This window comes from Stenella coeruleoalba, assembly GCF_951394435.1.
Source record: "Stenella coeruleoalba genome assembly, chromosome: 15".
Lineage (NCBI taxonomy): Eukaryota > Metazoa > Chordata > Mammalia > Artiodactyla > Delphinidae > Stenella > Stenella coeruleoalba.
Genome location: NC_137161.1, coordinates 68,271,283 through 68,295,535, shown reverse-complemented (window position 1 = coordinate 68,295,535; position 24,253 = coordinate 68,271,283). Strand labels below are relative to the sequence as shown.

Genomic DNA, 24,253 nt, shown 5'->3' with positions numbered 1-24,253 from the left:
GGAGACCAGATAAACTTCCAAATGGCAATGTCTCCCAAAATGGGGTGGGAGATCATTTTAGGTGGGCTATGTTTTTACCTTTCGAGTTTTGTGTTTATCTTAATGCATATTATTAAAAATATAACTAGCACTGAAGCCCCTGCTTTGACGGCTATTATTCCTGTAGAGGGAGAGTAGAATGCCTGGAGTTACAAAAGAGGAGATGGGATCAAGACATGGGATCGGATTATGATGAACTGCATAAGGCCATCCACCCAAACGTCAGTCATCTCACTTACGTTAAGACCTTTACCACGTTGTTCTAAATCATCTGCTAAAATTTACTTATTTTATAATGTTTTTTATTAACTTACCTTATTTTTTTTTTTACTTAAACACAGTTATTTAAAAATTTTAAAACTTCATACCAAAGTCATAAATGGAGATTCATTGTCTCTGTAAAAAAATAAATGCCTCTCTGGAGTCTATTGACTCCATGCTATCACCAGTCTGGCTTTGGTACATCAATCCCTTAAATGACTTATTTTTAAAATAAATGTAATCTGCCCATGTACTTCATCTCCCACTCCAACGCAAGGAACATCAAAATTTGGAAAACACTGCCAATGGCAATCTAGAGCCCATCTTGAGCAGAGAAGTGAATTTTAGAACTTTTATTGAGCACTGATGTTTGCAATTCATGGTATTAGGTGTTAAAAGGGCAAAAATGATAAGGTACAGGTCTTGCCGTCAGAAAATTCAGAATCTTGGTTAATTCCATAGGAATTCAGAATCATGGTTAATATACAACTAACTAAAGCCATCATCTAAAGTAGGATGTGTTCAGAGAAATTTCATGAGAGGGACTTCAGCTCACCCACTACCTCCAATTCTGACATAATTATTCCCCCCATAGTGCCCTGAAATCCGACTTTGTTCCCCACGCTTCCTATAAAATTATTCCAAGGCTTCACAGATCTTTCTCATAGTCACGTGCAGTGGGTTTGGATCAGGACCTACTTGCTGGCCTCTCCTGCATGGACATCGGAAAGCATGTATTGAATATGGACCCCAAGTCCAGCTTGGTTCCTGCTACTTGCTCTGTTTTCCAAAGAGGACTTGTCACAGCTCAAAACATCAACTCTCATCGCTCTAGGCTGATGAATCTCGACTTCAATTTCTATCCTCTCCCTTTCTCCTGAGCTCCAGTCAGCTCCAGCTGGCTACAGGACGTTTCTACGTGGGTGTTCCACTGTCAACTCCAATTAAAAGCTCCGAAAGGCGAGCTCACCATCTTTCTCTTCAAACTAGCCAGTCTGCTCAACTTTCAAAGTGTTTCTTCCAAATTATCATCGTTATTGCGGTTACTTTTCATTTACACACTTGCCCTTGTCTCTGAAGCGTGAAACGACTTCAGTTAATTTTAAATTTCCTTTCTCCGTGACCGCTCATATTCAATCAGTAAATAAATAAAATTAAATATCTGTCTGTCACCGTAGCGTGCAAAATGGTGGGATAGAATTTTTCAAATTTGGAGTGTGAATATGAGGATAGTCTGATTTAAAACGCTGGCTGGATTGCATGTGCAGAATTCACCAGGGGAGGCCTTGGACAGGGCAGGGCATTTAAAGAGATAATCACTGTTCCTCCAAGACAGCTGAAAGTGGGATGTGACACAATGCCCATGTGACTGTCAGGAGGACACTTGCCACTTTTAATAAGATACCATGGACAGAGAAAATCAACAATGTGGGCAACTCTAAGCGCGTACCCTGCTCTAAGGTGAGTTGCATAAGCGTTAATCTATTTAATGATCTTTAGTGATTTTCCAAGCTGGTCAGTGAATCAATCCTGTCTGTAAACTGTTCCTCTTACTGCAAAGATCCATCTGTTTCTATCAAGAAGCTGTGCAGTTAAGAGCCTTAGCTGTGGCACGAGCTAGTACTGGGTTCAAGTGCCGGTTATCCCGCTTACTTACTCTGAGACCTTGCATCAGTTACTTAAACTTCCCCTGCCTTCCTAAAGGGGCAGGAATAGCTTCTCTTCCATATGGGTTTGCAAAGATGTAACAGATAATGCATGGGGTCCATGCAAACTCACAGAGGCTCACTCAAGTGAGTGTGTGGACACCTTCTTTGCTCTGTATTCTATAGCCTAAGAATCTCTATCAGAATCAAGCAACTTGATGCTCCTCTAACTGTATTTTCTGCTTTCTAAGCTTTGTCCTTCCACATAGAGAGCAAAGTTCTCAAGGGCTAGGGCCATCTCTCTTCTTCCTTGGAATTCTATGGACCTCTGATTATTGAATGAATATGCAAAAGCCACCATCAGAGGGCAGAGAGAACCAGGCTGTGTCTATTCCTCCCCACCCCGGCTCTATATGCCTGGGTTGCATTCCTGGGTCCTTTCCTGCACTCAAGATTCTTGGATGGCTTTAGTTGCCTGAGGCCCAGACACCTATCAAGCTCTCTCCAGCTTCTTCTCCTTGGATGCATTGAATACCATGTTTGCATTGCTAGCAGCAGGCTATGTCCTGCTCCAACCCAGCTGGCCTCCTTGGATTCAAGGTGGCGTCTCCTACCTGACAAGAGCGCCAATTATTCCTTCCCTGTAGATACACCCCCTTCTTAAAGGTTCCTGCTGAATTAGTAGCCAATGACTAGGTGATTGGGCTAGGAATAAAACAACTGACCTATGCTGAATCAATCAGATTCTCTTTCCTGTGTATGAATTGGAATTCGGGGAATTTGGTGGATAGGCAAACTGCGAGGGACTAGGGAAGCCATGTTACCATGAGCGGGGGTGGGGGGTGTGTGTGTGTGGGGGAAAACAAAGAAAGCAAGGAAAAAGAAACAGAGATCCAGTCTAGAAAGCTTTGAAGTTACAGTTTCTAGATCTTCATGACGCTCAGGTACATCTTTGTCTTTGGGTTGTTTTTCTTCCAATAATTCTTTTTTTTTTTTTTTTTTTTTTTTTTTTAACATCAGCTAGTTTGGAAGAGGTATTCTGTTTCCTGCAACTCAACCATGGCCAACTGAGACTACGGCCAAGAGTTTCCTACAGCAACGTCCTTACATTAAACTATATCCTTGGATACTGCTGCCAACCCAGAGTTGACCCCGAGTTACCAGGACCACTTGGACACTCTCGGTGCTCAATGGACATGTCGTCAGGGGCCACCTCTACAAGTGGAATCATCCTCATCCCCCTCCCTGTCCCTTTTTGCATTCTGGGTTGACGCCCCTCCCGGCATGCGTTGCAACTGAGTTCCTGCTGGGCTATAACAGCAAATTTGGGGAGGAAGTAATTCCTGTCCTTCAATGACTCATAAAATCTAGTTCTATTTTTAAAAAAAAGAAAAAAGAAGTGCATATGTTCAATTGAAAAGAAAACATTTAAAATAGATGTTTTGCTTAGGAGACTTAACTGCCTGTGCCCACTGGCGGTTGGGAAACTGCATGAATGTGCTGGGCTGACAATTGTACCCGGGAAAAACTGCAAAAGGGCTGGAGGAAACATAATCCTTTTGTGCCCCTCCAGCCAGATGCCCCTCCAGCCCAGCTCAAATAATGCGGGTAGCCTCCCTTTTTGTTTGTTCTGCACTTTGTACACCACCTCTTTTATTTTTTATTATTATTATTTTGCGGTACGCGGGGCTCTCACTGTTGCAGCCTCTCCCGTTGCAGAGCACAGGCTCCGGACACGCAGGCTCAGCAGCCATGGCTCACGGGCCCAGCCGCTCCACGGCATGTGGGATCTTCCCGGACAGGGGCACGAACCCGTGTCCCCTGCATCGGCAGGCGGACTCTCAACCACTGCGCCACCAGGGAAGCCCACACCACCTCTTATAATCCTCACTTCTTATGTCACTTTAAAGATGATGAAACGAATATGCAGATCTGTTAAGTGACTTCCTGGAGGTCACACAGCCAGTAATCACAGACCCAGATTTATCTGACTGAGAAGCTGGTGTTTATCCTTTTGTGCTTCTAGAACAACTGGCCTAAACCCCATTCTCTGAAGATCAGTTCCTCTAATGAGCAATTCTCTAAAAATTCAAGCCCCTTCTGATGGCTTTTGTATCTGTGTATTTGAGTATTAACTTTTGCCATCTTGTGGCACATTCAACACTTTTAACTTGTTTTATCATCGACTCTCCTGAAATAATATAAATTCAAAATGAAGACAATTATCCACTGGCCCCTCCCTAAATCAAATCAAAGTTTCGATTTATCTTATCTGTGTCTCTGATTCTTTTCCGTGTGCAGATTCAATTTTAAAACATTTAGAATAATCTCTTAAATAGAATGTAATATCTTACATTTTCTGTAAACATTGTGCCATGCATGCTTTTCAAGGGTCTTTAAAATCCAGTTGTCTAAGAATACTTCTGATGTAACTTTGCTTTTCTAAACAAGTTTTTAGAAATTAAACGTGTATCGTTTTAAGAATGACAAAATTGTTTTGTATATTGGTAGGGTGTCTTTTTCCTTTTTATCTATTCTGACCACCTTCAAGATTTTTCTGTTTTATCAAGCATCTTTTATCTTCCAAATTCTAAGTCTCTAGCAAAAAAACCATATCAAATTTGCAGCATGTTATAATAAATTTGTCATTTTTTAAAGGTAGATGATTCATAAAAGAATTCTGGGTCACAAAATACAAAATGACGCTCCACTCAGGCTACACTGGCCTCCTTGCTGCTCCTCATATATGCCGAGCATGTCACTGCCTCAGGCGTTTACACTCACTCTCCCTGCTGTCTAGAACACTTTGCCCCTAGACATCCACGTGCCTCGCTCCCTCATTTGCTCTGGTCTCTGCTCAAATGTCATCCTTATCAGAAAGACCTTCCTTGATCATCCAATCAAAAATAGCATCTCTGTCTTCATCCATCCATCTCTCCCCCCTTTATTTTTTGTTATTATTGTTTATTATCTGTCTCCTCCATTCGAATGTAAATTCCAAAGGAACAGGGGACTTTATCTCTTTTGTTCACTGATGTACCCTCACAGGGATGCAGCTGGGTCCTGACATATTTATGTCAACAAATAAATATTTGTTGACAGAATCAATAAGCCTTAGTACCCCCTGTAGACTGGCAGTAATGATCTGACTTTCAGGGATGCTGGCTTTAGGGATACTGCCTATTCCAGCCAGGACGCCTCCACCTCTGGAGCACCAGTCTGGGGGTCAGAGGATATGCAACTCCAGAAGGTGAGCGTGAGACGATGACCACCTTCATGGGCCTTCCTGCTCACCTGAGCCAGGTTAACAATGGTTTGTTTCACCTATAGGCAGGGCTCCCTAAATTTGAAAATCACTCCCACCACGAAATCTTTCCAATCATCGCAACATCCTTGTGGGGTAAGTAGGTGACTCTTTCATAGTGAAAAGAACACCTGAAGGGGCATGAGGACACCTGCCACTTACCGACAGTGTAACCTGAGGCATTTCAAATTTCTGAGGGTTGGTTTCCTTTGCAGAAGTGGGGACAGTAATACGTGCTTGTGGTGTTCTTGTTAAAATTAAATGTGATCATGACAATGAAGATAATTTCTAAACTAGAAAAAGGAATCTGGAAGTAAGGCAGAGGCAGGATAGCAAGGCTTCAGGGTTTGGGGTTCTAGAGTCTTACAGAACAAATGCCAGCGCCACCCCCCTCACTGTGTGTGGCATTGCTCAAGTTACCGAACTTCTCTGAATATCAGCGCCCTTATCTATACACTGGGGGTAGTCACAGGGCCCACCCAGTCGAAGTGTCAGCAGGATAAAATGAGAGGTTACCTGTAGAGCCCTGAGCACAGTGCCTGACACAGGCTGACACACTAAAGCTGCTGCTTTTTGTGGTTTTGATCATCCCTGTTGAGGCCACTTTGGTAGCCACTCAACATAATTTGCTAGCAAAAGCTTGGGCTCTGGGTTCAGTGGGCCTGTGACCCTGTGCTGTGTCCAGGGAAAACTACCCTACATCCCAGTTCCTCAATCCATTCACCTGCCAAGTCGGATGTCAGATAATCCCTTCCACCCAAGATGTTTTGTGAGGGTGGAACGAAACAGAGTTTTCAAAGGCCCACAGGATGGCAGATGCACAGACAGAAAGTCAGATCCACTCCAGGGATGGGAAAGCTGAAGGAGGAAGCACCAGGTGAAGGATGTGGCCGGGCCCCTGCTGGAGCCTGGAGACAGGTTGGCTGCTGGCGGTTCTGCCCCCACGTGTGTCAGGTAGAGTGGAAATCGGGTAACGTACACTCAAAAGACCTCATAGTGCAGGGATTAAGTGTAAAGCCCCTCGGAGCCAGGTTGCCTGGGTTCAAGTCCTGGCCCTGAAACGTACTAGCCGTATGGCCTCAGTGCCCGTCTGTGACATTGGGACGATGTCGGGACCCATGCAAGGGCTGCCACGGATGTGGCTTATGCCTCACGTATAGTAGGCATTATTAAGTCTTTGAAATAAATTTATGTAAAATTAAAATATATGTGCTTAGCCAAAAGAAAAAGTAAATGAAAAACATTTTCAGTGGGGGCCTTTCACTCAATGAGCATCTGCTGCTGAGTGGACGTGAGATGGGAGGGTCTCTGCTCTCCCCTCAGCCAACCCCGCTCAGCCCCCCAAGGGCCTCGAGTTCAGCTGGCAGGGAGTGTATCTCCCCAAGCCAAGCGTAACTCTGCTATTTAAAGTTACATTTCCCCCCCAAACAATACAGCCCCTCAACATGAGTTCACGATTTCATCTGATCCTCACCAACAAGAAAGCAACCTGTTCCGTCCCTGGCCTTGCTGGAGTGGGAGACCGTGGGTCGGTCTTCAGTAGGAGGCCTCCATCCCCATACAAGACTCGAATTCACTCAATTCTTGTGTTTTATGTTCTCTCGGTTCTTAATCTCTATTTCCTGGCAGGTGACAACTCCTGCACAATTTCCATGCACATCCAGACCCTACTCTCCAATTCCAGAAAGCATAATGAAATCCAAGGCTCAATGTTAAAAGAAGAGCCTCAAATCCACTCTACTCTGTCGTGTTTAAAACAGTAAATTACAAATTAAGATACTGTACTTAATGAATATTAGTCACAAATGACCAAGTTCCCCCAATCTCAACACATCCAGCTAAAATTGAAAACTGCTGCTCCAAGTCAGCCCGGCCTTGAGAACAAGATCTCCTTGTTTACCACTCAGTCTGTTTACCACTGAGACTGTCCTTTATGTGGTGATGTCCACGAGTCAGTTTGGGAACCACCAACGGAAAAAAAGAAAAGATGTGAGAATGAGAGAGTCTAGAGGTCTAAGAGTCTAGTCTAATCCCGTTTCTGTCACTATTTGAATACCTTTAGGCCTTAACTCCCCAAGGTAACACCAGGGATTTGGACTTGTAAGATGTATGCCCTTCCTGATCTTTGCCAAGTCCCATGTAATGTGAATTATTGCTCACTGAATATTTTTCTTTACAAGGACTCTATTCTCTCTCTCTTTTTTTTTTTCTGCAGTACGCGGGCCTCTCACTGTTCTGGCCTCTCCCGTTGCGGAGCACAGGCTCCGGACGCGCAGGCTCAGCGGCCATGGCTCACGGGCCCAGCCGCTCCGTGGCACGTGGGATCTTCCCGGACCGGGGCACAAACTCGCGTCCCCTGCATCAGCAGGTGGACTCTCAACCACTGCGCCACCAGGGAAGCCCAAGGACTCTATTCTTTTACTCAAAAATTTTATTTTAAAAGCAAACTTTTGTCACCTTTGGGGCGTAACAGTGAGCCAGTTCATGAAAACTGTCAAATAACAAAAAAAAGTGTCACGCATCTATCCTGCCTTTCCTATATGAACTGTATCACCAGGGGACCAAGCAACAGATGAGGGAAGTCTCTCTTTATAAAAGAATTCCAACTAATAAAGAAAAAGGAATGACAGAATTAGGATATCACCATCTCACAATCCTTAATGAATTCATGGACCTAGGCACAGAGCATCATTGGTTGCCAACACTTTACAAAAACAGAGACAACCGGACATTATGTGACTTTGGATGAAAAAACACACAGCCATCTATGGTCTTGCCAAAGGGGTCAAACCTGGGTCTGACCGAACCTCTAGGTCCAGCTACCAATTTGCAGAAAACACAGAGGACAGAGGAAACATGTGGAGGGGCCCCATGACTATGCACTCAGCAAAATCCAGACTGTGAAAACGCTGTGGCTCAAACAGCCCAGGATCTTTAGCAGATAAAAGAAAGGGATGGAAGGAATGGAGAGGGAAATCACCCTATTAAAAGACAAATCAAATTTCTACAAATGGGAAAGAGTAAACTATCTTATCAAGGGATGCTAAAACTTAAGTGATAAAACTATAGAGACTGGCAAGGAAGTCAAGCTCCCATTTGCGGGGAGATTGAGATTGGGACGTAGAGAGGCTTCTAGAGTGACTGCTAAAGTTCCTTCTCAACCTGGATGGTGGTAGGAGGAACGTAACCTTGTAATAACTCATTATTAAAGCATCAATTGTGTGTGGTTTCTCTATATTTGTCTTATAATATCTCAAAATTTAAAAATGAAAAGACTTTATATTGCCATAAATGAAAGAAATCTGTAAAAATATATAGAAAATAAAAGCAAAACAGCGACTTAGAAACTGCTCTTTGCCAAAGCTCAGAACCTGAAGCTTGGTCCTCTCTCTTCGTTAAAAAGTCAAGTGTTTGGGCTTCCCTGGTGGCGCAGTGGTTGAGAGTCCGCCTGCCGATGCAGGGGACGCGGGTTCGTGCCCCGGTCCGGGAAGATCCCACATGCCGCGGAGCGGCTGGGCCCGTGAGCCACAACTACTGAGCCTGCGCGTCCAGAGCCTGTGCTCCGCAACGGGAGAGGCCACAACAGTGAGAGGCCCGCGTACCGCAAAAAAAAAAAAAAAAAAGTCAAGTGTTAAAAAGATGTTAATGGCCATGGTAGCACCAAACAGAAACATTCTCTTTGAGGTACTCAGAAGAACATAAAGTGAACTGAAAAGAATGTAATTTAAAATCCGTGCACCACCCAGAATCCCCCTTTGAGCTACCCAGGACCATTCTGCATGGCGGTGCCCGCTCTATACTTTCGCAAACACGATTTCAGCGCTTAGTCCTGCCTGCAGTGGAGTGAACAATGTTCTTGTAGCCCCTTGTCACCAGCAGACCCCAACAAGAGGCTGGTGGGCCAAAGCCACACAGGGGAATACTGTACACATTTGCCTAGAATGTTCCTTCCCTTGATGACCTGTGGTAGGGAGATTGTCTGGGATTCAGGGAATGGGCCCCAGCAGAAAATCATCCCTGCACCCAAAACATAGATGCCCCTGTGGCGATCAGGCAACAACCTCTCCAAGTTCTGCTATCACAGCCCCCCATTGCATTGTTTTGTAACTATCCCCACGTCTGTTTACTTTGCTTTAAGAGCATGACCTTCTCAGGAACAGGACCCAGCTTACCCAGCACTATACCTCAGTACTTGGTCCAGGCCAAGGCCAATGCTAAATGCTTGTGAAGTGAAGAACCAGCATCTATGAGCGTTTACCAGGTACCAAGCACTGTGTTAAGTGTTTCTCATGTATAATCTCATTTCCTCCTCATAGCAACCTTGGACGTAGCTCATTCACAAATGAGGAGACTGATACCAAGAGGTTTTCTAATTTTCCCAAGGCCACTCGGCCAGAAAGTGACACAGCTGGGATCTTGACCCCAAATGTGTCAAGAGACTACTTAGAACAGGGACGGGGCTGGGTTCTGGCTCTTCCCCTTTCACAACAGGTAGTTCTATGCCTGGCGTATGGTCTGCACTGAGAAAACCCACCCCAAACCCAGTTCTGCGTCTTCCTAGGCTGGAGGGACTCAGTCTAACTTAGCAGAGCACAGGACTTGGTGATGTTGGAGAAGAGAGCAAGCCCCAAGCTTTAAGGTACACGCAACTTGCAATAGTGTCCCATCTCGCACAGGGGTTGGGCTCTACAATCAGGATGTAGGGTGAGAACTGGAGAGAGTCAAAATAATCTTGAAAACTCCCTTAAAGCAGCTTCAAGACACTAGGCCTTTGGCCCTCAGAAGCTCCCAAAGCGAGAATTAACTTTGTATCTCTTTGCATTTACGCTCTGCCTCATCTCTCCCCTGCCCCCTGCCCCGCCCCGCCACAGTGCCTGGTACCTGGGAAAGGCTCACAGATGAGGTATAGAGCTGAGTAAGCTGGGTCCCGTTTCTGAGAAGGTCATACTCTTAAAGCAGAGGAGATAAGACATGTGGATACAAGGCAATGGGGTCTGTCATAGCAGAACATGGAGAGGTGAATGGGTCCCCAAATTGTTGCCTGATCACCACAAGTACCCCCCTAGGTATGGAGACCAAGGTTTAGTCTGAACAGGGGAAAGGTAAGGAGTTGCTTGAAGGGACATCTCTTATTCTCACAGATAGAAGGAGAATCACAGTCAATAGCAGACAGTGCACAGATGCCCCCTTCTTCTTAGGAGCCTGGTTCTGACCTCACTAGTCCCTGCCCAGGCTGTGTCCCCTGCCCCGGGAGTCCTCTGCGGGCTGTGTTCTCAGGCAACCCCTCCTCCAAGAAGGTCCATGCAACCTGCAACGTGAACTCGTGCATTTATCTGAAGAGTCCACAGGGCCGACTGTGACCCTCTAGGGGCACATAGGAGGACTTTATCCCTCATCCCCATCTGTAAGTTCTGCTAGTACATCTCAGATTGTGAGTCCTGAGTTCCTGTCCGCAAGTCACCTCTCGCTGCCAGAGGAAGGCCCTGCTCCCTTGGTTATAAAACCAATTGCCTGAGTTCTTTATCTTTGTTGAAACAGCATCTGCCTCAGGGGAGAGTGCTTCTCAGCCGCAACCTCAGAAATTCTCCGCGGCCGGCTGTCCCTGGGCCCTGACAGCTTCCTGTCTCTAGGAGGGGAAGGGTCCGGGTGTCTGTTTGGGGTGGCCGCTGCCGGGACAGCTCTGGCCAAAGCCTGAAGGCTGGAGAGGGAGTGGCCCAGGTCCCCAGGCGGTTACCATGGTCTGGAAGCAGGAATGCAGCTGGGTCAGGAAGGGCGGCTTCCCGGGCAGGGCCAGCACCCGCTTCTCCACCATCGTGCATTCCACGTCATCGTCTTGAATCACCACGTCCTTCTTCAGGATCTTCACGGCGTACAGCTCATCTGTGCCCTTCCGCTCTGAGAGCATGACCTGCGAGAGAGCGGGCACGTCAGTGTAGTAGCGGAAGGGGCCCCGGGGAAGCCACAGGCGGCTGACGGTCACTCAGATCTGCTCCAAGCTTCGTCCACGTGCCCTCGGTGGATGCTGGTACGACACGTGAAGTTTCCCACAGACCTCGCACCTTGAATGGCTGAACCCAATCAACAGAGGATGGTTCCAAAACAGAGACAGACTCACAGACGTAGAAGACAAACTGATGGTGACTAAAGGGAAAAGTGGTGGGGGCAAGGAGGGATAAATTAGGAGTTTGGGGTTAAAAGATACACGCTACTATAAATAAAATAGATCAACAAGGACCTGCTGTGTAGCACAGGAAATTCAGTATCTTGTAATAACATATAATGGAAAAGAATCTGAAAAAGAATAAAGGTATATAAACGGAATCACTTTGCTGTACACCTGAAACGAACACAACATTGTACATCAATGATACTTCAAATTTTTAAAAAGCGTATCACTAAAATTTTTTTAAAAAATTTTTTAAAAACAGAAGATGGTTCCAAGAGTGATGAGCAAGTATTTGGATATCCCTTTGGGATACGTATCAATGCCAGCCAAACATGACTAGAATACAAACCCCACGAGGGCAAGTATCTTTGCCTGCTTTGTTCACTGGTGTAACCCCAGAGTCTGGAACGGTGCCTGGCACACAGTAGGTGTTCAAGAACTATTTGTTGAAGGAGGGAATGAGTGAATTCCTGAAAGAACTGAATTTGGGGCAACTGTTTCCGTATTCTTCCAGTTGTTTAATATTCATTAAGAGCCTTTTAAGCACCGGGGAAGCAGCATTAGATGAGCAGGCATGTTCTCTGACCCTGCATTCTAGGGAGGAAGGAAGACTTTGGACATTAATTACAGGGATGATTAATGTAATATTTTAACATCCTCTCCTGTTGTCCTGGGGCTTCCTTTCATGCAGCTGTGGTCACAATCAGAGCATGTTAATCAGTGTGGCTTGTGACACATCATTATTTGCACTGGCTGTGACCATGCCAGAGAGAACAGGGACCAGCAGGTACCATTCTCAAGAAGCCTCTTAGGGAGCATGGGGCGGGACCACACTGTACAAGACGTAACCTGGTCTGGGGGCTTCTGAGATGGCTTCCTGGAGGAAGAAGCAATCGGACTGAAGTAACTATATACTGTGTGTACTGTGTCAGACATTTCGCAGGCAATAATATCAGTCACCACAATATTCTGAGTGCTTACCAGGGTGCCAGACAATGGTTTTCATTTATTATGTCTCATTCACTTTGCCTAAGACCCTAGGAAGTCGGGACCATTAAGAACCCTATTTCAAGGGGGGAGGAGCAGTGGGGTGGGGGGTTAAGAGGTACAAACTATTAGGTATAAAATAAACTCCAAGGGCATATTGTACAACACAGGGAATATGGCCAATATTTTATAATAACTGTAAATGGAGTATAACCTTTAAAAATTGAGAATCACTATACTGTACACCGGTAACAGAATATTGTACATCAACTACACTTCAATAAGAAATAAATAAGTTAGTTTAAAAATTAATTAATTAAAAAGAAAAGAGCCCTATTTCATAGGAGCCCGGGGCTCAGGGAAGCTAAGTGACCTGTCACACCACAAATTCAGTTAGGGACAGAGCCAGGATTTGAACTCCGGTTTACCTGATCCCAAGGTCTCTGCCTTTATACACTCCACGTGTGAGAGTTCCAGAAGAATCCTCAAGGAGTTTAGGTGGCTGGGGAAATGAAATGCTCGTCCCTGACTCAGCTGGAGGATCAGAGAGAGCAACAGAGGCCTGGGACCAGAGGGAGTGACGCACAGAGGGAGCCCCGAGGTAGGAGGGCAGCTTGCACAGTCCGCTCAGCTCCTGCCCTGATGGTAAGAGGCCTGACTGGACTCCTGCACGGCAGCTCTGGGCTGCGATCACCGCCCCTCACAGAGGCCCGTCTCCTGCCCGCACCACCTTCTCTCTCATCACAGCCAGGGGTGGCCATGGGCGATTCAGGCCTAGGAATCTAGAGCACTGCGGGAGAAAGTCCCTGACGCACACCTCCGCATCAAGAGGACTTTTCCGACTGCTTCCTCCCCCAGCCTCACCATAGAAATACGAGCTGCCAGCTGGGCAGGTCCTCCCTGCCGGGCATCTACTCAGCCTCACAGCAGACCCACTCGCCCCCATGGCAGAGGAGGGTTCAAAGTGCTGGAGTGCGTGTCTTTAGCTCATTTCCCATCTCCCTCTGCTCCCTCACGGGTACCCAGAGCCGTTTTTCCTTCCCTAGTCCTCAACCAAGGCAGAACCAATGACTCCACTAAGATGTTAAGAGTAGGCTGGAGATAGGGGTTTTCTGCTCCCAGATTCCTGAGAAGGCAGGGCTGGGGCAAGGGCGGAGAGGTGACTTAGCCAGAGGCGAAAGGGTAGAGAGACTGAAGGAGGATGGAAGCAGAGTCATCAGCTGAGAGGACCCCCAAGTACACAGGAGGGGCTCAGCGCTGAGCTGGCTGTGAGTGTGGCAACCCCACTGCCCCGTCACCACTGGTCGACGTACCATCTAACAACCCAGAGTACTCGTAGACAACCCACCCCACCCCACCACCACCCAGGAACACAGGGGAGGGGCCCCGGACACCTTGAATGTCAGTGCAGTCCCCTGTCTGGAGGAGTAGCAGGACAGATGGCTGGGAATTTCCCCAGGCACCAGAGGCAGGGGTGAACACCCTACGTCTGTTTCAATTACTCCCCTTCTACAGATGAACAAACTGAGGCTCAGAGAGATTAACCTGCTGGAGCTGATGATTGTTCTAAAAGTGCGGATCTGACCAGGCTACTCAAATGTTTCCAGTCCCTCAGTGACTCCCGCAAGTCAAACAATTTCTTGACCACATCCTGTTCTTTCTTCTCCTCTGGCTCTTCTATTGCCAGTGCCTGTAGTGTCCTTCCACACGCTTTCACTGCTCAGAAAATCTGAGATTCAGCTCAGATGTTCCCTTCCTCTCTATCCCTCAATGATCCACGTAGACCAAACAGGTCACTCCCTCCTCTGGACACTGGGACTGCTTTGTATCTACGGCAGGTACTTTAGGGCGAGTGTTTCCAAACTTCAATCAATCATTCACGTGCCTTTTTCACATTTTTTCCCTACCACCTAAACTGGTATTTACTTAGTATTTTTTAAATCTAGTCACATCTTTACTTAACTACATTTATCTGAAAAGGAAATTTTATATCACCACCATTAATGGCAAGCCAGTATCACCAGCCATAAGTGGAAGATGAGCATAAAAGTAAATAAAAGTGAGGGCTTCCCTGGTGGCACAATGGTTAAGAATCCGCCTGCCAATGAAGGGGACACGGGTTCGAGCCCTGGTCCTGGAAGATCCCACATGCCACAAAGCAACTAAGCCAGTACGTCACAACTACTGAGGCCCACACGCCTAGAGCCCGTGCTCCGCAACAAGAGAAGCCACTGCAAAGAGAGGCCCATGCACTGCAACGAAGAGTAGCCCCCACTCGCCACAACTAGAGAAAAGCCCGCGCGCAGCAACAAAGACCCAACACAGCCAAAAAATAAATAATAAACTTATTTTTTAAAAAAAGTAAATAAAAGCAAAGCAGTGCTAGGAAATTCTAGCTGGATACTGCTGGCTGCGGAAGGTTCCAAGCCAGGCCTGTGTTTTCCTCTTGTTTAAGGAAAAAAGTGATATTAGCAAATGTTAGCTATTAATGGCAGGTTGTCATCAAATGAGACTTTCTGATTCAAGTAATTAGAAAGACTAAGAGAAAACGTAAAAAGAGAAAAACCTTATCATTCATAGGGCACCTATGTACCACCTTAAAAAACTCAACTACTCAACTAAAATCATCTTGCAAATCATCAATACTATGTGCTTCACACCTTAGATAACACTGTTGCATTTGTAGAGATATTTATCTTTCAGTCAGTCAACAGGGATGTGTGAAGATTCTCAGTGCCTCACCCTGCCCTAAGCCACAGGGGTAGAGGGGAGAATAGCCAGTACCAGAGGACCCCCCCCTCACATCCTGCAAGTGCTACACAAAGGGGCAAACTCTGGAAAATTCTCCTATAGCATCTGGAGGAAAACAGAGCTGACACACACAAAGCATTAATAACAATTTAGAGATAGAACTGAATCAAGTTCTAGAGCAGGGGCCAGCAAACTTTTTCTGTAAAAGGACAAAGAGTAAATATCATAGGCTTCAGGGGACAGTCTCTGTATCCACTACTCAACTTGCCACTGTAGTGGGAAAGCAGCCGTAGACCACACACAAGTGAATGGGTGTCACTGTGTCCCAATAAAACTTTATTTATAAAAATAGCTGGTGGGCCCAGCACCAGTAGTTTGCTGACCCCTGTTCTAGAACATGTATTTCAAAAAAGATTGGGAAAAAATAAGAGTGACTACATTATCAAAAGTGGCCACAGTTAAAAAAAATAGAACTACCAAAAGACCCAGCAATCCCTCTACTGGGCATATACCCTGAGAAAACCATAATTCAAAAAGAGTCATGTACCACAATGTTCATTGCAGCTCTATTTACAGTAGCCCAGACATGGAAGCAACCTAAGTGTCCATCGACAGATGAATGGATAAAGAAGATGTGGCACATATATACAACGGAATATTACTCAGCCATAAAAAGAAACGAAACTGAGTTATTTGTAGTGAGGTGGATGGACCTAGAGACTGTCATACAGAGTGAAGTAAGTCAGAAAGGGAAAAACAAATACCGTATCCTAACGCATATATATGGAATCTAAAAAAAAAGGTCTGAAGGACCTAGGGGCAGGACAGGAATAAAGACACAGACGTAGAGAATGGGCTTGAGGACACGGGGAGGGGGAAGGGTAAGCTGGGACGAAGTGAGATAGTAAAATAGTAAAATAGATAGCTAGTGGGAAGCAGCCGCATAGCACAGGGAGATCAGCTCGGTGCTTTGCGACCACCTAGAGGGGTGGGATAGGGAGGGAGGGAGGGAGGGAGACGCAAGAGGGAGGGGATATGATATATGTATACGTATAGCTGATTCACTTTGTTATACAGCAGCAACTAACACAACAATGTAAAGTAATTATACTCCAATAAAGATGTTAAAAATAAAAAAAAAGTGGTCACAGTTTAACTTGGATATGGACCCTAGCATGCTTTTCATTTCTTCCAACTCCTTCTTAGAGCCTTCTGATTGGGCAGGGGACTTATCTGGCCACAGCTGATTGGATTAGAGGTGGAGAACTGATCTACGTTGAACCAATCAGATTCTCTCATTGAAAGATGTGGAATTAGGATGCTCCACGTAGGCAGTCTAGGATCCTGAAAAGAAAAACACACAGATCTGCCTAGAGTGGTCCTTTCCTACCACATGCAGGCAAAGAAAAGTGACCCGGATGTGTGGGGGAAACAAGGAGGTCAGGGAGGGCTTCCCTGGTGGCGCAGTGGTTGGGAGTCCACCTGCCGATGCAGGGGACACGGGTTCGTGCCCCGGTCCGGGGGGATCCCACATGCTGTGGAGCAGCTGGGCCCGTAAGCCATGGCTGCTGAGCCTGCGCCTCCAGAGCCTCAGCTCCGCGGCGGGAGAGGCCGCGGCGGTGAGAGGCCCGCGTACCGCAAAAAAAAAAAAAACAAAAAACAAATGAAGGTCAGGGAATGAGCAAAGGCCTTGCTTTCCAGCTCTTGGTTCCAGTCTCTCAGGAGGCTTGGCTGTTTCCATAGAAACCTCCATATCTCCCCAATAAAGTTATTATTTTATTTATACTAGCTTGAGTGAATGTCTACCTTTTAAAGATCTATAAGACAAAATTATAGCTTGAGGAGTACAAATGCTTAATAAAAATAAAAATGTCAGTAAGACAAATAGCATCAGGTTAGTACATGACCTAAAACAAGACAAATTCCATCATTTATAAATTCCATTCCTCAGGTGCCTCTTGCCTATATCAGAACCACGTGGGGTACCTGTTTACAAGGCAGATTCCAAGCGCCACCTCTCATCCAGAAGCTCTGACTGTGGCCTGGGAGGACGCATTTTAACAAGCGCCTCCCTTCCCCTTGATTCTAATCACTAAATTTGTTGCTCTGAGGAACTCTGAGGTAATATCAGAATTGATTCATTTAATATGAGGGATAGGAGGTGTCTAGAAGTAAAACAGATAGAATCCTTTTATTTTGAGTGTCCCAACGCTCTCTCCGCAGTCGTTACCAGGGGTGAAAAGGGAACTTTGCTCCTTAATATTCGAATCAAGCTTTCCTTTCCATAGGAATCTCTCTGCCCTTGGAGAGCTTTTCGAGAGCTTCCTAGAGCTTTCCCGGTATCATGAAAGAAGTGATATTCTGTGGTGGTTTCAAAACATGTCTGTAAATATTTGACACTCTCAGTCAAGGGGCACAGTCTGTGCCCTCTGTTCTGGAACCTGGGCAGCCTATGCGACTGCTTCAATGAATGGAATACAGTGGAAGGGATCCTGTGTGACTTGGGAGATAGCAGCTTCTCTCAGTTTCTCTTGGGACGCCTGCCTTTGGAGCCCTAGGCCACCGTGCTAGTGAGGCCACAGCATGAGACCACGTGGAGAGGCCTGGAGACCACACAAAGAGCTTGCTGCCTAGACAGCACTGGGTGCTCCAGCCTCAGCTGCTCCAGCTCCAGCCACTGCAGGACAGAGCCCAAGCCACAAGCAACCCGTGAGACTTCCCAATCTCCTGACCCACATACACCATGAGAGATAATAATATACAAGTGTTGTCGTTTTTAAACCTCTGAGTTTGAGGATGATTTGTGATGCAGCAACAGGCAACTAGAACAGATTCATCTGAGTTCATATGTGCCCTAATGCAACCCAGCCTTGTCAGGTGTGGCCCCTGTTACCTTGCTTTATTTATTTCTTGTGTTTCGTTATGAACGCTCTTTTTAATCGAAAAACTTTTAAGGCTTCAATTGAGATGGGCAACAGGGATGGAATTCAGTCTGCCTTCCAAATGTATCACCTTTCCTAGTCTCACCCAGGACTTGGGAGGCTGGCCAATTCATTTATTCGTTCAGTAAACATGAATTAAGTGTCTGGGATGCGCCAGGCACTGGCGATGCAGAATGACAATCCCTTCAGGAGGCTTACACACCGGCACAAATGAGTCCGATTCAATTATGATTAAACTCCTGAAAGAGAAGTTCATGGTGCCCTGAGAGTATTCACATGGAGGACTTAACCTGGTTTGGTGGGCCGGCAAAAGATGCCCTGGGGAAGTGATGGTTAAGCTGAGACCTGAAGAATGACCAGGACTAGCACAGTGGACATGGGGGAGGCATATTCCAGCCAAAGGGAAGCCAACTGTGTTCCCTTAGGATTAAACTACCTGGATCCACAAACCTTGGTCTAAAATTACTGTAGGAAGTGAGCTCTTAAGCTCTAGAACTCAAAGTCCAGATGCCAACTCCCAGCCCTCTGAGATGTCTCCAGCAGGGAGAGCAGCAGTAGCACCAAGTCGGGTGGCTGGACAAAGAACGGGTGACATTCAAAGGGAATGGGCCAATGTGTGTGCCAGGGAGAAAGACGCTGGGATGACCAGCATGTGAGAGAAGGTGGCCAGTTTGGGGCTGATATGATAACCACCCCCATTTCTTACCTACTCTGTGCATTATTTCATTTAATTCCACACAGATGGGTAGTATAGGTACTGCTACCATCCCCATTTCACAGGAGAGGAAGCCAGGGCTTAGAGAAGTTAGGTGAGTGGTCCAAAGTCACTCTTACCAGGAAGTGACCCTTCTAGGTCACCTACCTCCAAAGTCCATGCTCTTAACCATCTGATTCTCTGAGCCCTGAGCACCAAGTGTTGGGTCATGAGGCTGTACTGTCTGCAAATTATTGCTGAAGTGTTTCAAATTCGACTCCAGATCCTGGCCCGGTTCTCCTTTTCCTACCCATCCTACCTGTTGAGACTTCAGCCCTTGTGGCCTAATTCATGGTCAAGAACAGAACACTTATGTCCTTTCTCCATTTCTTATACAACCACTATCAAACCACTCATCTACTTGTCAAGATGAGCTTGGTCTGAGTCAGTTCGTCCATCTAGTCCAAGAGCTCTATTGGGAATTGTGTGCCAGGCATGATGCTAGGCACTGGTGATGCGTCCACGAACAGGACAGACGTGGCCCTGCTTCCAAGCAGTAAGTGGCTTGAGAACATCTTACTCCCTCCATCTGTGCCCTGAAGTGTTGGTACGAGAGAGAAAAATGACAGAAAAGCAGCCACAGCACCAGCAATGGCGATGGCCATGATCTAAAATGCTCCTTTACGTAGACATGATTTTTTATTAATTGTCTCTCGCAGTTTCTGGAGCTTCCACTTCAGTTAATACCAACATCGAGGGCATGGGCTGTTTGTTCAGCTGTCCCTCCATCTCTAGGGTGAGGATTCCAAACAGATTGAAAGGCTGTCTCGAAGGGACGTTCTTATCAAATTCCAAGCCACATCTGTTCCCCAAGAAGCTTCTGGGAGAGATGTGATCAGCAGCAGCAGCTCTGGTGACAGCAGATAAAAGCAAAGTAGCCCAGGGACTCCTAGCCAGAAAGTTGATGGAGATGAACTTAACTGGCAAATCCAAACGGCCAAATGTGCCTGGAACCTTGGTCCTTGACCGTGGGACAAGATGGCATCATGGTTGGGGCAGGGACTTTAGAATTAGGAGACCTGGTAAATATCCAAGTTCCACCCACATACTAGCTGCGTGACCTTGGGAAAGTCACTTAACTTTTCTGAACCTTAATTTCCTCGTCTATAAAACAGATACACTAGCAATGCTCAGCTTTGGGTGGTGCTAAGGGAACTTTGGGGGATAAAGTATGCAAACTGTACACCTTAATTCAGCTCCGTGCTGGGCAAATGATGAGTACTTAGGGACTTGTACTAGTTATAATAACAAAGAACCAGAAACTGTGTGGCGTAAAACAACAGAAATCTATTCTCTCACGGTTAAGGAGACCAGAAGTCTGAAATCAAGGTGTTGGCGGGGTTGGTTCCTTCTAGAGGCTCTGAGAGAGAATCTATTCCATGCCTCTCTCCCAGCTTATGTGGTTGCCAGCAATCGTTGGTTTATGGACACATCATTCCAATCTCTGCCTCTGTCTTCACACGGCGCTCCTCCCTGTCTCTGCCCCAATTTCCTCTTCTTATAAGGAGACCAGTCATTGGATCGGGGCCCACGTTAATCCCGTCTGAACTCTGAACTTGATGACATCTGCAAAGACCCTATCCCCAAATACGGTCAAATTCACAGTATCAGTAGTCAGAACTTGAAAATATATATTGAGGGGAGACAATTCTATCCACTACAGTGGTTATCATCAGCTTCATCTTTTCAGAGAAGGACCAAGGGGACCACTTGTGATCCCTGTACACAGCATCAATTTCCAGCTCTCAACTGGCTAAGGAGATTTGCCCCGAGGGACTTGTGTGTCCATGTGCTTACTAAGGGGAGAGGGCAGAGATAGTTAGGGACCAAGGCCCCGCTCCCCACTCCTCCAACTTCAACAGACACCTGCCGCAAGTCCAAAGCCAAACTGAGCCTCCCTTAATTCGTCTCTCTTACATCTCTCATCCAGGACATCAACAAGTTTTGTTAGCTCTGCATTCAAAGTACATGCCATACCCAACCTCCTTCCTGATCTAAGCCACCACGATCCCCACCCTGGTCTCCTGCAATTGCCTCCTAGATAATTGTTTCCACTCTACCTGCTCCCAACCTCCACGTACACTCTGTCCTGCCTGCAGGATCCTTCCCCCAGATACACCCAAGAGTTTGCTCCCTCACCTCGTTCAGTGCGACTTCCTTGCAGAGGTCCTCCCTGACCACCTTCTCTAAAGTTGCAGCCCCTTTGTCACTCCCCATCCCCTTCCACTACTTTGTCTTTCTTCCCACACCTGGCATTCTATTAATCGCCATTTGTTTCTTTTCCTCCCTCCCTAGTACAGGAGAACAGCTGTTTTGTTTGACTGGTTTGCTGTCACATCCCCAACATCTAGACACTCAATAAATATTTCTTGAATAAATGAATGAAAATATCTGAGTGAGGGTGAAGTAGTTTCAAAAAAAATCCCTAGATCTAGGTCACTAAAGATCTTTCGTTACTTGGTTCTCAGCATTGTTTAATTTATCTATGGCTACATCCAACCTATAATTCACAATGAATTTGAGGTAGCATTCAACATTATATAATATTAAACAAGTAGATTTTATGATATGGAAATTATACCTTGATAAATCTGGTTAAAAATGAGTATACAGCACATAGCGTGTACGTGTGTGCCTATATTATAAATATAGCGTGTGTGTTTGTGTGTGTTGGACTATCAGCTTCCTAGAGGCCAAAGCAACCAGAGGTACATGAAATGATAACAGAAGTTCCTATTTTCTACAGGGAAAATCATTTTTTGAGGAGAAAAATAAGCTTTCCCTAGAACTTAGGCCTAAAGGAAATGTCTCACATGGATCCTGAACATGCGTTGCCGCCGTGGACAATGTTCTTAATAACATCCCTATGACAGGGTCAGAAGAGGAGAGACCATACCATCTAGCACTGTCGGAGCCTGCAAGCTTGACTAACACACGGGTGTCTGGAAAAGATGCTAACTTGATGAACTCAGATGGTGCATCTAAAATAGAGACAGAGAGAGACACATTTGGGGCTCACAGTGTCCCCGAACACTAATTTGAGAGGAGAGGATGGGTAAGGTGCAGGGAGCTGAGGGTGCACGGGAGAGGGATGGAGAAGCAAGTTAAGCCGGGTGTGTACAGTGCAGGCCTCCAGGGGGACCACGAGCCCCTCTCCCGGCCTCTCCCACACCCGCCACACTGGCTTGTAGACAAGGTGGGGTGCGGGTCTGATCTGGTGCAAGGTGTGTACCCTCCTCTATTTTAGGGTTCTGTCTCTTTGAGAGTCCCCCGCCCTCTGGTCCCCCACCCTCTGGGACTGTCTCCTGCTTGGGCTCTACCCAGTCCCTCCGAAGACCTGCAGAGCAGAGAGTACTTTAGATCAGCTCAGTTCTAAGTCTGAAGGCAAATCCGGTCTCCTCCCCTCCCCCACCCTTTCCTTGGGTTTGCCTCGCCTGCTCGTACTGAGCTCCTCTTTCTCCAGGCTGCACACGAGAATTCCCTGAGGAGCCTTTACCGGCTGATGCTTGGGCCCCACTCCAGACCAATTAAATCGGAACCTTCTAAATATCTGGGACCTTCCTGTGTGGCCTGCCCTGGGAGAGGACGAGGTGATGAGCTGGCCAGAGGCCATCAGGATGGTATTGCAATCAGGGGCTGGAGCGCTGGGCAGACACTGGCCACTGTTCTTCCAAGGACGTCTGCTCACTCGGGAGTAGGATTTTGAGAGAGACTTGGGTGCGGCCAGGTTACTAAATGAAGGTGAGCGTCCACACACCGTCATCTCTTTACAGCATGGCAGGTATCCTGACAAGCTGTTTAACATAAGAATGTGATTTTGACCTTGACAGAATCTGATAAGCTGGAAGTTCATATCTAATTAGAACTGTAAAATCACAGTAGGTACAAGTTCATCTCTGGAATCACGAGTTCAAAGTTTAACTCTATCATGTGCTTGCTGTGTGATCTTGGGCAAATTACTCAGCCTCTCTGAGTCTCAGTTCCCTCATATGTAAAAGGGGCATAATGATAGTTCCTCCCTCAGCAGGCTGTTGTCAGAGTGACATAACGCAGGTAAAACTCAGAGCCTGCACACAGAAAGCCATATGGTTAAAGTGAAAGAATAAATACAGAGAATAAGAGGAATGGTGGGTACAGTGGCTCTTTCCCACAGTCTCCAGGTGGCAGAAAGTGAATTAGAGCAATAGACCAAAATTTCTGCAAAATCTATTTCCCAGGAGATCCTTATGCGAAGCCCAGAATGAAGGGCAAGGTGTTACTGTCTGTGTTTAGAGGTGGGGCTGGCACCAGCCCTCCGGGAGAGGCTAAGGGGACGCCCCTGCGGGGAGCTACATGCTCAGTCCAAACGGGACTTCCCTGAGGAATCAGCAGACCATCTGTCATCTTCTGAAATTCTGAATGGGGAAGCGACGATATACCCTGGATTCCAGGCCGTCACAGACTCATCTTCTCCAGCAGAGTCCTCCTTCAGACTGAGCCGGGGATGAAGAGACGGCTTAAGCCACCCAAGCCCTGATAACCAGAGGCCTGGAATGAGGGGCAGAGCCATTCCTACCAGGAGACCTTGTAAGTAGATGTGGGGATAAATCTAGACAAGAGTCCACCCCCATGATGATGCTTCAACGATACGTGTCGTAAGAGCTTAACATATAGACAGAACTCAGTACACTACATTCATCAGAGTTGATGAATTCTTTACCTTTTGAGGTTCTCCTAACTTTCAACTTTCACCAGACATGTAGATGTCCTAACATGTTCTAGGTTATCTTAAGGCCCTAATTTTAATCCCCCAAAGTGTATTGTTACTGTTCAAACTTTGGGTCCGATGTTCTAAGCGTATGTATCCACACATATGTGTGTTTAAATTTTATATTTGATGGTGGACACGCTAATCGAATATGAAATCATGTGGTTTGGGGGAATCAAATGCATTCGCCTCTAGCAGCAAACTGGAAGTCAGCAGTCTAGAAACGGTTCCTGGCTTCTAATAGCTTGCTCTAGAGGAGCAACTGGGTGGACTTGCAAATTGAGGAAGTACTTCAGGAAAAATTGAAAAGTGGTATAGTGGGGAAAAGGTGCTAATTGGGAGTTAATAGTGTGGATCTGGGTAGGACTGAAGCACTTTTTGGATACAATCTTCAAGTTGGTAAGACAAAAATAAGAGCAGTGATAGTGTGCAGATCAACTGGGTTATTTCATGATTTATTATGTAAGGTTTTCCATATTTAAAATAAAATCTCTTTATATGGTTACGTACTGTATGATTCCAACTATATGACATTCTGGAAAAGGCAAAACCATGGAGACAGTAAAAAGATCAGTGGTTGCTAGGGGGTAGGGGGTGGGAGGGATGAATAGGCAGAGTGCAGAGGATTTTTAGGGCAGTGAAACTACTCTGTATGA

At 46.2% G+C, this 24,253-nt stretch overlaps 1 protein-coding gene across 2 annotated transcripts in view; it reads right to left on the bottom strand.

The window, feature by feature from the left end:
• Window positions 1–24,253, bottom strand: part of PRKCB (protein kinase C beta) — a 312,009-nt gene that overhangs the window by 46,107 nt on the left and 241,649 nt on the right. For both annotated transcript variants that reach the window (XM_079899045.1, XM_079899044.1), the window contains exon 10: window positions 10,985–11,158. In XM_079899045.1, the coding sequence (XP_079755171.1) occupies window positions 10,985–11,158 (174 nt within the window). The remainder of the gene's footprint in view (window positions 1–10,984; window positions 11,159–24,253) is intronic.